Here is a 12,017-nt window from a genome sequence, read left to right as displayed (position 1 = left end):
AGTTGTCCACCTGAAGTTGGAGTCTGGTAGCAACTCCTCTTATGAACACATCAAATTCATTTCTATTAATGCTGAAAGTCTATATTAGTGGATGGCATAACACTGTGGTCACCCTGATATTTTGTTTGCAATGTATAAGTGAAAGAAATCAGGATAATCAAAGGAGCAGACTATATTACCAAGTAGGTTACAGGTTTGAACTGACTAAATTTACAGTTTAAATGAAGTTTCTAGTAAGAGAAGTAGAGTTTTACATCAGAACAGACTATTGAGGTCTTTGTCAGTGTCCATGTGCAGTATGATTACCTTTGTTGAGATAATGGCGCCACCTTGAGGTCCACTATGCTCTGTGCGTGCTGATGGGCTGATTGGTCATCCATTACATTTCCATTGACTGCAAACAGTGCCATGCAGTCACGTGGTTCATGTACTTCTCTGTAGTTCCAAACAAAGGAAAGAACAAAACATCTTGAATGGTTTCCAGCAGGACAGACAGAAGCAACTACATTTGCTGTGTTTATACATACACACGCACATATACAATGCCTATAAAAGTATTCACCTCCCTTGGATGTTTCACCCTTTTGTTGCTTTTATACATTAAATTCTGGTCAATATAATGTGGCTTTTTGACAAGAATTTGCAAAAAAAAAAAACCTCTAATATCAAAGTGAAAACAGATTTTTACAAAATAATGTCAATTAATAAAAAATATATAAGGTAAGGTATATGATTGCATAGATATTCACCCCCTTCAGGTCAGTATTTTGTAGATGCATCTCTGGTTGCAATCACAGCACTGAGTCTGTGCGGATATGTCTCATTCAGGCTAGCACATCTGGACACTGCAATTTTTCTCCATTCTTCCTTGCTCGGGGATCAGGCGCAACTTCTCTCTTCACATCCAGCCACAAATTCTTGATTGGATTGAGACCTGGACTTTGACTTGGACTCTCCAGAACATGCACCTTGTTGTCTTTGAACCATTTCTGTGTAGCTTTTGCTGTACGCTTGGGGTCGTTGTCTTGCTGGGAAATAAATCTTTTCCAAAGTCGTACTTCTCTTGCAGACTGAGTCAGATTATCCTCCAGAATTTGGTGATATTTTTCTGCATTCATGTTCCCCTCAAACTTTACAAGCCTTCCAGGGCCTGCGCCCTGCTGAGAAGTATCCCCAGAGCATGATGCTGCCACCACCATGCTTCACGGTGGAGATGGTGTGTTTGTGGTGATGTGCAGTGTTTGGTGTTTGCCAAACATAGCATCTAGAATGATGGCCAAAAAGCTCAGTTTTCGTCTAATCAGACCAAAGAACCTTCTTCCAACTGACCTTGGAGTCTCCCACATGCCTTTGGGCAAATTCCAGGTGATCTTTTTGTAGCCATCTCCTGACTTATACTTTCAATGATCTTTTCTCTGAGTTGCTTGGAATACTGTTGAGCCAGTGACTAGACCTCCCAGACACAGGTGGTTTTATACTACAATCACTTGTCACACATCAACTGCACTCAGGCGACCTCCATTTCACTAATTGGGACACTGCTGGCATCAACTAGCTGGACCTCTGTTGAATTAGGTCAGTCACTTTAAAGGGGCTGAATATTTTCGCAAACACTTATCTGATACTATATATTTTAATTAGGGGGGTGAATACTTTTTATAGGCATTGCATATATATCTGATGCAGGCAGGAAGAGCACACATGGAATGCCATAACTAAGTGGCTGGCATAGTGCACAGGAACATCTATACTGAGTACTGACTAGAAGTCCCAAGGTCAGAATGGAAGACACCTCCTACGATGGTTGAGAATGCCAAGCCAAGATCCTGTGGGACTTCAGATCCAGACTGACAAACTGGCGATGGCTAACCAACCCGGACATCGTGTTGATCGACAAACAACAGAAGAAGACACTGGTAATAGATGTAGCAATCCAGAGCGACAGCAACATCAGGAAGGAGGAACACAAGAAGATGGAAAAATACCAAGATGTGGGGAGTAAAGGCAACAGTGGTGCCAGTGGTAATCGGAGCAGTGGGGGCTGTGACCCCCAAACTGGGAGAGTGGGTCCAGCAGATTGATATTGAATGTTTGACTCTCTCTGTCTTCAAGTGTCCTCATAAATGTTCAGTGGGGCTGAGGTCAGGTGACTGTAGAGGACAGTCCATGGCAGTCTTCTTCTTTGGTCTTCATGGCAAATGAAAGAAACCTGCATTTGTTTGGTTTCCTCTCTTGTCCTCAAACGACTCCAAGTGCTTTAACACTACATCACTGTTGAGGAATAGTGCTGAAAAAGGAGTCTAGTGGTAAATCATACGCATTTCAGAAGAAAATCAGTGGAGAGAAGTTCACTTGTTTTTAATTTTGGTTCATTACTTCCGTCATATAGTGACCAGTGTAAATACTGTGGCCACCGTGGACACTGGGACTTTATTATCGTCTCATTTGAGGACATTGGGACTTTATTAATGTCTCGTTTGAGGACACTGGGACTTTATTATCGTCCTCTTTGAGGACACTGGGACTTTATTAATGTCTCATTTGAGGACATTGGGACTTTATTAATGTCTCGTTTGAGGACACTGGGACTTTATTAATGTCTCGTTTGAGGACATTGGGACTTTATTAATGTCTCGTTTGAGGACACTGGGACTTTATTATCGTCCTCTTTGAGGACACTGGGACTTTATTATCGTCTCGTTTGAGGACATTGCGACTTTATTAATGTCTCGTTTGAGGACAATGGGACTTTATTAATGTCTCATTTGAGGACATTGGGACTTTATTAATGTCTCGCTTGAGGACATTGGGACTTTATTAATGTCTCGCTTGAGAACACTGGGACTTTATTGTCGTCTCGTTTGAGGACATTGGCACTTTATTAATGTCTCGTTTGAGGACAATGGGACTTTATTAATGTCTCGCTTGAGAACACTGGGACTTTATTGTCGTCTCGTTTGAGGACATTGGGACTTTATTAATGTCTCGTTTGAGGACATTGGGACTTTATTATCGTCTCGTTTGAGGACATTGGGACTTTATTAATGTCTCGCTTGAGGACATTGGGACTTTATTAATGTCTCGTTTGAGGACATTGGGACTTTATTATCGTCTCGTTTGAGGACACTGGGACTTTATTATCGTCTCGTTTGAGGACATTGGGACTTTATTAATGTCTCGCTTGAGGACATTGGGACTTTATTAATGTCTCGTTTGAGGACATTGGGACTTTATTAATGTCTCGCTTGAGGACATTGGGACTTTATTATCGTCTCGTTTGAGGACATTGGGACTTTATTAATGTCTCGTTTGAGGACACTGGGACTTCATCATCGTCCCGTTTGAGGACATTGGGACTTTATTAATGTCTCACTTGAGGACATTGGGACTTTATTAATGTCTCGTCTGAGGACATTGGGATTTTATTAATGTCTCGTTTGAGGACATTGGGACTTTATTAATGTCTCGTTTGAGGACACTGGGACTTTTCAATGTCTCGTTTGAGGACACTGGGACTTCATTAATGTTCCGTTTGAGGACACTGGGACTTTATTAATGTCTCGTTTGAGGACACTGGGACTTTATTAATGTCTCGTCTGAGGACATTGGGACTTTATTAATGTCTCGTTTGAGGACATTGGGACTTTATTAATGTCTCGTCTGAGGACATTGGGACTTTATTAATGTCTCGTTTGAGGACATTGGGATTTTATTAATGTCTCGTCTGAGGACATTGGGACTTTATTAATGTCTCGTTTGAGGACACTGGGACTTTATTGTCGTCTCGTTTGAGGACATTGGGACTTTATTGTCGTCTCGTTTGAGGACATTGGGACTTTATTAATGTCTCGCTTGAGGACATTGGGACTTTATTAATGTCTCGTTTGAGGACATTGGGACTTTATTAATGTCTCGTCTGAGGACATTGGGATTTTATTAATGTCTCGTTTGAGGACATTGGGACTTTATTAATGTCTCGTTTGAGGACATTGGGACTTTATTAATGTCTCGTTTGAGGACATTGGGACTTTATTAATGTCTCGCTTGAGGACATTGGGACTTTATTAATGTCTCGTTTGAGGACACTGGGACTTTATTAATGTCTCGTCTGAGGACACTGGGACTTTATTAATGTCTCGTCTGAGGACATTGGGACTTTATTAATGTCTCGTTTGAGGACATTGGGATTTTATTAATGTCTCGCTTGAGGACATTGGGACTTTATTAATGTCTCGTCTGAGGACATTGGGATTTTATTATCGTCTCGTTTGAGGACATTGGGACTTTATTAATGTCTCGTTTGAGGACATTGGGACTTTATTAATGTCTCGTTTGAGGACATTGGGACTTTATTATTGTTGACAGTGATTAGGTTTTATATTTATCAGGTCCTACTGATCCCAAATAGCTAGATTAAAAATGCACACCAAACGACGGTTCAGGTCTCAGGAGGACATGCTGGGCAGTTTACACCACCCTCTTTAGAGCCACACCAGGTGGTGCTGCAGCCAGTCAGGATGCACTTGATGGTTCACCTGTAGAAGTCTGCACAGTATCCTGAGGTCTCATTTGAACCTTCTCAGCCTGCAGAGGAAGAAGAGCTGCTGTTTGACAGTATATGTGATGGCGTCAGTGGGGGTGAGCCCAGGTCAGGTCCTCACTGATGTGAACCCGGAGGAACCTGAAGCTGGAGACTTCATAAAGAGGCGTGTCCTTCTCCCCATCGCTTCCTGGAATCTACAATCAGCTCCGTTATTGTTTGCAGAGCACTGAGGGGCATCATGTCTTTGAAAAAAAATTCCTGCAGAGTTTTGCTCAAAGTTTTTAAACATGGTGTCGTCGCTTTGAGGAAACCGTACAGTGGACGAGACGCAGCAGCTGGATGCACCGGGCTTGGACGGATATGCGCGCGGGGTTATTACAGCACCCCGGTAAAACCCGCACACCCGGGACCGAGCGGGGCGACTCCCGTCAGAGTGGTCGACCTTCGCAGCGACTCGGCGACCAAGCCCGGGCCGGCGATGCGCCAGGCCATGGCTGAGGCCGAGGTGGGAGATGACGCGATGGCAGATGACCCGGCCGTGAAAGGTTAGATTTATTTATCATTTATTTGCGCCTTTATTATTAAAGAAAGCGGTTCCTGACTTTTGACATTTGATTTCCGCAGAGTTACAGGAGATTGCAGCTGATATGTTTGGGATGGAGGCTGCCCTGTTTGTTCCCACTGGTACCATGAGTAACCTCATCGCAGGTGAGCTGTGCATTTATTGTTAGAGTCTGAATGAGTTTCTATGAGGTCAGAGTGGTCATAAATGTGCACCTATCTCATTATGCAGTGATGGTGCACTGCAGGGAGCGAGGCGACGAGATGATTGTGGGCGACCTGTCCCATTTACACATCTTTGAGCAGGGAGGGAGCGCTCAGGTGAGTGAAGAGCAGCAGACACCTGTGGTCAGGCCCTCTGCACCTCTTTTAACATCAGTGGTCTTTGCAGGGAAGGAACTGCACCCTTTTAAAGGGGACCTGTTATGCTTTCTCTTGTCTTCTGTTTAAGCAATAAGCAACAAGAAGCCGTGGTTTACACTGACTTTAGAGCAGCTTAAGTTCACTTTACACCCACCTACCAGCCACAGAGCCATCGAAATACACAGGAATGTATACCCTCTTCCTCCTTGGTAACCTCATCTACCTAGTAGTACACCCACCTTATCCAATAACACTACGCCACTGGGTGTAGGTACAGTGTGTCCTACAGGCATGCTACAACAAGTGTAATATGTATATATATTGTGCAATCTGCAACATGCATCTACATGCTGAAGTCAGGGAAACCAGTAATCTTGATTGCTGATCATTTTCCCCAACAACATGAACTGCTATTCCCCAGCTGCAGTGGTGGTGCAGAGATGCAGAGTGCTCAGGTGTTGGGGTTTTCTCTGCTAAGTAAAAAACAAAAGAGTCCAGGCCAAAGGGACGGGAGCTCTCCCCACAGACACACAGCTCATCAGCTGCCTGAAAACGGCTCGTTTGAATTTCCTGCCTTTACTTGTGTGAATTTATTGGCTCACAATGTAACAAATGAGCAAGTGCCTCCCTGCTGGCCACTGAGCTGCACCCCAGACACACCTGCTCCGAGCAGTCTGACCACAAATTACCTGTTTTAGAGGTCAGAGCTGCCAACCTTTTCACCCCCTGTAGATACGCCCCTGTTAAAGAAACAGGCGCTAAAACGGAGCTTTTCCGCCAGGGATTATGAGGCCAGCACTGAGAGGCTTAGAAAGGGCATCCCCCAACCCCCCAAAATCATACACAGGTTTTTTCTTTTTTGTTGTTGTTGTTTTTTTTTTTCGGGCATTTTTAATCCTTTAATTGATAGGACAGATGAGTGTGGGGGGGGGCGACATGCAGCAAGGGGCCACAGGCCGGAGTCGAACCCGGGCCGCTGCGGCAACAGCCTTGTACATGGGGCGCCTGCTCCACCACTAAGCCAACAACACCCCATACATAGGTTTTTATTATGACACTCCTAAAGCTCCAGTATGTAGGATTTAAGAATTGTTGTGTTTCTTTTAACTTAGAATGAGCCGTTTATATCTACATACAGCGCGGGTCCTCTCCCACGGTGTCCGCCATGTTGTTTCTACAGTAGCACAGAACAGACATATCAGATACTCTTGACACACGGGAAAAGTTTCACTTGGTTGCAATCTGCAACTTCCTTCAGACTAGACCTTTAATGCACACATTAAAGGAACTAACAGGATTGCATTTCACTGAAACTGTACCCAATATGAATCATATGACAAATCATTCTATGTGTGTGTGTGTGTGTGTGTGTTCACACAGCTGGCTGGTGTCCATGCCACCATGGTGACCACCCTCCCTGATGGGTCGTTTGACTTAGAGCAGCTGGAATCGAAGATCCGCCACGGTTACCCCAACCCCCACTACCCCCGCTCACGCCTCATATGTGTGGAGAACACACACAACATACAGGGAGGGCGTGTGCTGCCTCTGACCTTCCTGCAGGAGGTGTGTGTGTGTGTGTGTGTGTGCAGATATGCTGCACCAGGCCTTGTCTTTTCTCAGGTTCATAGAAAACCTTTCATATGTCAACATGTGAACGCAGCCGTGAGTCTTACCTCGCTACAGCAGAACGGAGAATGCAGCAGCTCTCACAGGTTCTGTTTCCATCTCCAAGGTTCGTGCTTTGGCAGATAGATACGGTCTGTCAGTTTACATGGATGGAGCCAGGGTGATGAACGCTGCTGTGGCCCAGGGGGTGCCTCCATCCACCATACTGCAGCACACACACACCGTCAGTGTGTGCCTCTCCAAGGTGGGACTGCGAAACACACATTCAACATGTGATCAGAGTCAAAACCAATAAATAACTTCTACACAAATAAAACTTCTCAAACTCAAATTCACATGTGTGTGACAGGGTTTGGGTGCCCCCTTCGGATCCATGCTGGCTGGATCCCGAGACTTCATATCTCGAGCAGTGCGGTGCCGTAAAGCCCTGGGTGGGGAGGTGCGGCAGGCTGGTATACTGGCGGCAGCGGGGAAACTGTCTTTGCTGGAGATGGTTGGAAGACTGGAGGAGGATCACCGTAATGCAAAAACCTTTGCTCAAGGTGAGCAGCTCATATTTCTGTCTATGAAAATTAAACCATCAACTGCCTGCTCGTAACTTCTTCTCTTCTATTCACCTTCCCAGCTTTGGTCGACTGTGACCCTCCTCTGTTCGCTGTAGACATGGCCGCTGTGGAGACAAATGTTGTGTGTTTCCGTTTACAGAAGCCCAGTTTAAGCACGTCTGAGTTCTGTGCCCGCATGGGTGAGGTTGGCGAGGGAGAGGAGGCAGCACTGGGACAGGGGATACAAGTTCTCATGTACCCCTACTTTGCAAATTTAATACGGGCTGTATGGCATCTTGGGATTTCCCCCGACGACACCCAGCTGGCCATCCAGAAAATGAGATTTGTAGCTTCTCAGTTCTTGAAGAAATGATGCCGTCAGTAAAAGATCTGCTGAACCAAACAATGCTGCAGCTATGAACTCTATTACTACCTGCATTTGGCAATAAATAATTGGATACACAATAATTTCTTAAAGTTAAACGAGGACAAAACTGAAATTGTACTAGTCGGCCCTAAAACAAAAAGAGAACTGCTGTTTAATAATTTGGGGAATTTAACTCCCTGAATTTCATGTGATGTCACAAACTTTGGTGTGATACTACATTCAGATCTAAGCTTATACATTGTATTTTTATATCATTTCATCCAGTATTTTTCTCACTGTACATGCTGGCACTTGGTGACATCATTAGAGAACATAATGTTTGTATCCATAGTTACGCAGATGACACATAATTCAATTTCAATTCAATTTCAATTTTATTTATAAAGCCCAATATCACAAATCACAATTTGCCTCACAGGGCTTTACAGCATACGACATCCCTCTGTCCTTATGACCCTCGCAGCGGATAAGGAAAAACTCCCCCCAAAAAAACCTTTACATACATAACTGTACATCTCTGCTGAACTGAACGATGCTGCAGCCATAAACTCCATTACTACCTGTCTTTTGGCAATAAATCAATGGATGAGCAATGATCTTTTAAAGTTAAATGAAAACAAAACTGAAATCCTGCTTGTCTCTCCTAAAACAAAAAGAGAAATGCTGTTTAATAAGGTACGACCATTTCTAAATGAAAAAGATGCAGAGAAATTAATTCAGGTTTTTATTTCAAGCCGACACAACTACTGTAACACACTTTTTACAGGCCTCCCTAAAAACACCACTGAGAGACTTCAGCTCATTCAAAACTCTGCAGCTCTGCTGTTAACCACAACCGAAAGGAAAGAGCACATCTGGCCGTCTGAGCTGCTCTGCATTGACTTCCTGTTACATTTAGAATTCATCTTAAGCGCCTCCTCCTCCTCGTATACAAAGACCTACATGGGCTGAGACCGAGCTACACTGCTAACTCCCTTGTTAACTGTTTGCCTCCAAGAACACTGTGATCATCAGCTGCTGGTTTATTGGAGGTTCCCAACAACAGTATATTTAAGTTAAGAACGTATCTCTTCACTTATCTCTGCCTTTAACTAGTTATGCCTTTTCCTGATACAGGCTTGAAACTCTGTTTTGCACTTTCCTTGGCACTTGTCAACTGCTGCACTTCTGTTAAAAAAGTTGCATTTTATTTGATTTTCTTTTCAGTCACTGCATGTGATTTCCTTCTTATAGAACATTGGACTTAATTTTTTGTATGAGCGATGCTTTAAAAAATATCTATATTGTTATTATTTTATTATTATAACCATTATTATTAAAATATGACATATTCTGATTGAAGATAATTGTTGAAAATTTAAAGAATTGGGTCTGAGAATGTCAGGGCTATTTTAATAGTGCAAGATGATCTGTGTCTGTTACAATGTGCTTTAATGAAAGCCATTTTCTGTGAAAGTGCACTAATGCTTCAAATGACTAAAGAAAATGAATCACCAACTGTTTGGATCATCAAATAATCATTATTAGTTTGTCATTGATTGTTGTCTTATTGATGTATTTATTGTGTAGATACAACTATCTGTGGAGATGTATCAGTGTTGGTACATACAGCGGGTAGAAGATTGTTTTGTAGATTGTTTTGGTTAAGAAAAATGTCAATATTTTGCACACAGAGGTGTATAAAAAAGAGACAGATAGGAACACTTTTCTCCACTACAGCAGTTATCATCCACCCTCACTTAAGAGGAGTTTGCCATACATCCAGTTTCTAAGGTATAAACGTATTTGTGATTCAGATGAAATCTTTGAGTCACAAGCCAAGGAGCTCTGTAATAATTTTGTCTCTAGAGGTTATAACAACACCATGGATAAAGTTCGTCAGATCCAGAGGAATGTTTTGTTTGAGCCGAAAGAAAAAGTTCTTTCTAACTCAGATTCAATGGTGTGCACATATAGCCCTATTTCCAGTGCACTCAAAAAGGTTGTAAATAATTATTGGTATATTCTGAACACAGATCCCGAAATTGGAAGAGCTTTTCAAGAGCCACCAAGATTCTTCTTTAAAAGGCAGCCCAATTTGAGCAACTATTTGGTGAGATCCATTTTACCAAAAAAAACCTTCTCATCATTGTTTGTCCAGTGTGCCTAATGGGATCAAAGAAAATTATTTCTCACATCCTAAAACTGGTAAGATTGTGAAAGTCAAAGGTAGAATAACATGCGACACTAAATTTGTTGTATATTTATTGAAGTGTCCTTGCAATCTGTACTATCTGTACTGTACTATCTGTACTACGGGAACTAAAAACTAGAATCTGTGAACATAAATGTTCCATCCGCAATCATGATTCTAAATCGGCAGTAGCCAGACATTTTAACAGCTACTACCATACCACAGCTGATCTCAGATATATGGGCATTGAGGCAGTTAAGATTCCACCTAGAGATGGAGATCAGGATAAAATCCTTTTGCAAAAGGAATGTTTCTGGATTCACTTCCTTGACACTTTAGAGCCAAAGGGACTGAATGAGGAGTTGGTGCTAACTTGTTTTTTGTAAAAATGTTCTTGACTAACAGGCCTACAGGTTAACAAGAAAACTGTATTAAAACAATTAGACATTTGCCTGTTCATTTTTTGTTAAATTTTTTTTAAAAAGATTAAAAATGTTAAAAGCTTGGAATTCTTAGAAATTGATGTGCATTTCATTGTTGAATAACTGTTTAAAAAATATCACTATTGTGGTTACTTAATTGTTTGTGTTGATATAAGAAGGGTTAGCCTACATTGTTGGGTCCCTTTTTTTCCCTTTTTTTTCTTCTCTTGCCATTATCTGCAGCTGCTGTGTCAGCCTGATTATTGATATGTGACACCTGTGTGTGATGCATTCACTTTGTTGCTTGTGCACGCTGAGGAAGGGTTTCACCCGAAACGTTCGTGTGGCAATAAACATTATAATTGGAGTGCTGTCCTGTACCTTTTGTACACATTTTTTACATACAGCGGGTAAAATAAGTCATCATCAAACTTTATTGCAGACTCCAACGTCCAAATAGACATACAATCACATACAGTACAAACAAAAAAATACAGTAAAAAGGCGTTGTATGCATATTCAGTAAAAGGCATCTAATAAATAAGAGCAGCAAAAAATGCAATTTAAAAAGTGCTTATACACATTTTATAAAAGGCACAAATACCAGTGTTTCCACATATAGGATTGGTATCTAACAGAACTACACCTTGGATCGGTCAACTGTATAATAAGATTATTCTGGGACCCCTGCAGTCTACATATAAACTTAAACATCAGTCTTCTCAGGGTGGCCTGGAAGGTGTTTATCCCTAAATCACAAAAAGCTTGCTGGCACCACTACCCCTGGCCTGCTTGAGCAGGATTCTGAGACAGTCATTATATGCAACCTGGAGTTTACGCAAGCTCTCTTTCTTATACCTCACCCAGAGGGGGGCCGTGTACATAGGGGTGCAGTAAGCTCTAAACAAGTTCACCTTCACTTCACCAGAGCAGTAGTGAAATTTTCTCACTAACATATTGGCTTGGACATATAGCATTGTTCTCTGTCTAAGCATGTCAGCATCATCCTCCATCTTATCACTGATGATGTGGCCTAGATATTTTGCATTGGTACACACAGACAGGGTTTGACCAGACAAATAGAAACCTGGGAAATTAAGATGTTGATCCTCCTCGGTCCTACATATCATTATCATACTCTTTTTGGCATTATACTTGATGTCAAACTAGACTCCATAGTCTGAGCATATGTTGAGAAGCTGTTGGAACCCTGCACTACTGGGAGATATAATGGCCAAATCATCAGCGTACATAAAGTGGTTGATTAAGGTGTTACCCATTAGGCACCCTGTTCTACAATCTCTCAACTGCCTTGACAGGTCATCCATGTACAGGCTGAATAGGCCTGGGGATAGAAGCCCACCCTGCCGTACCCCATTGCCAACTCTGAAGG

The 12,017-nt window shown here is 42.3% G+C and overlaps 1 protein-coding gene and 1 long non-coding RNA gene across 2 annotated transcripts in view; one reads left to right on the top strand and one right to left on the bottom strand.

Moving 5' to 3' along the window:
* Positions 1-12,017, bottom strand: part of LOC125881175 (uncharacterized) — a 261,696-nt gene that overhangs the window by 228,991 nt on the left and 20,688 nt on the right. The window lies entirely within an intron of this gene.
* LOC125881128 (uncharacterized) lies at positions 4,729-10,175 on the top strand. Its single transcript, XM_049564148.1, has 7 exons — positions 4,729-5,088; positions 5,168-5,251; positions 5,337-5,425; positions 6,848-7,033; positions 7,203-7,340; positions 7,446-7,638; positions 7,722-10,175. Exons 1-7 carry the CDS (start codon positions 4,782-4,784, stop codon positions 8,012-8,014), a joined length of 1,290 nt encoding a protein of 429 aa, XP_049420105.1. The 5' UTR covers positions 4,729-4,781; the 3' UTR covers positions 8,015-10,175.

This window comes from Epinephelus fuscoguttatus, linkage group LG20 (assembly GCF_011397635.1).
Source record: "Epinephelus fuscoguttatus linkage group LG20, E.fuscoguttatus.final_Chr_v1".
Classification (NCBI taxonomy): domain Eukaryota; kingdom Metazoa; phylum Chordata; class Actinopteri; order Perciformes; family Serranidae; genus Epinephelus; species Epinephelus fuscoguttatus.
This window is presented reverse-complemented; position numbering and strand designations above follow the sequence as displayed.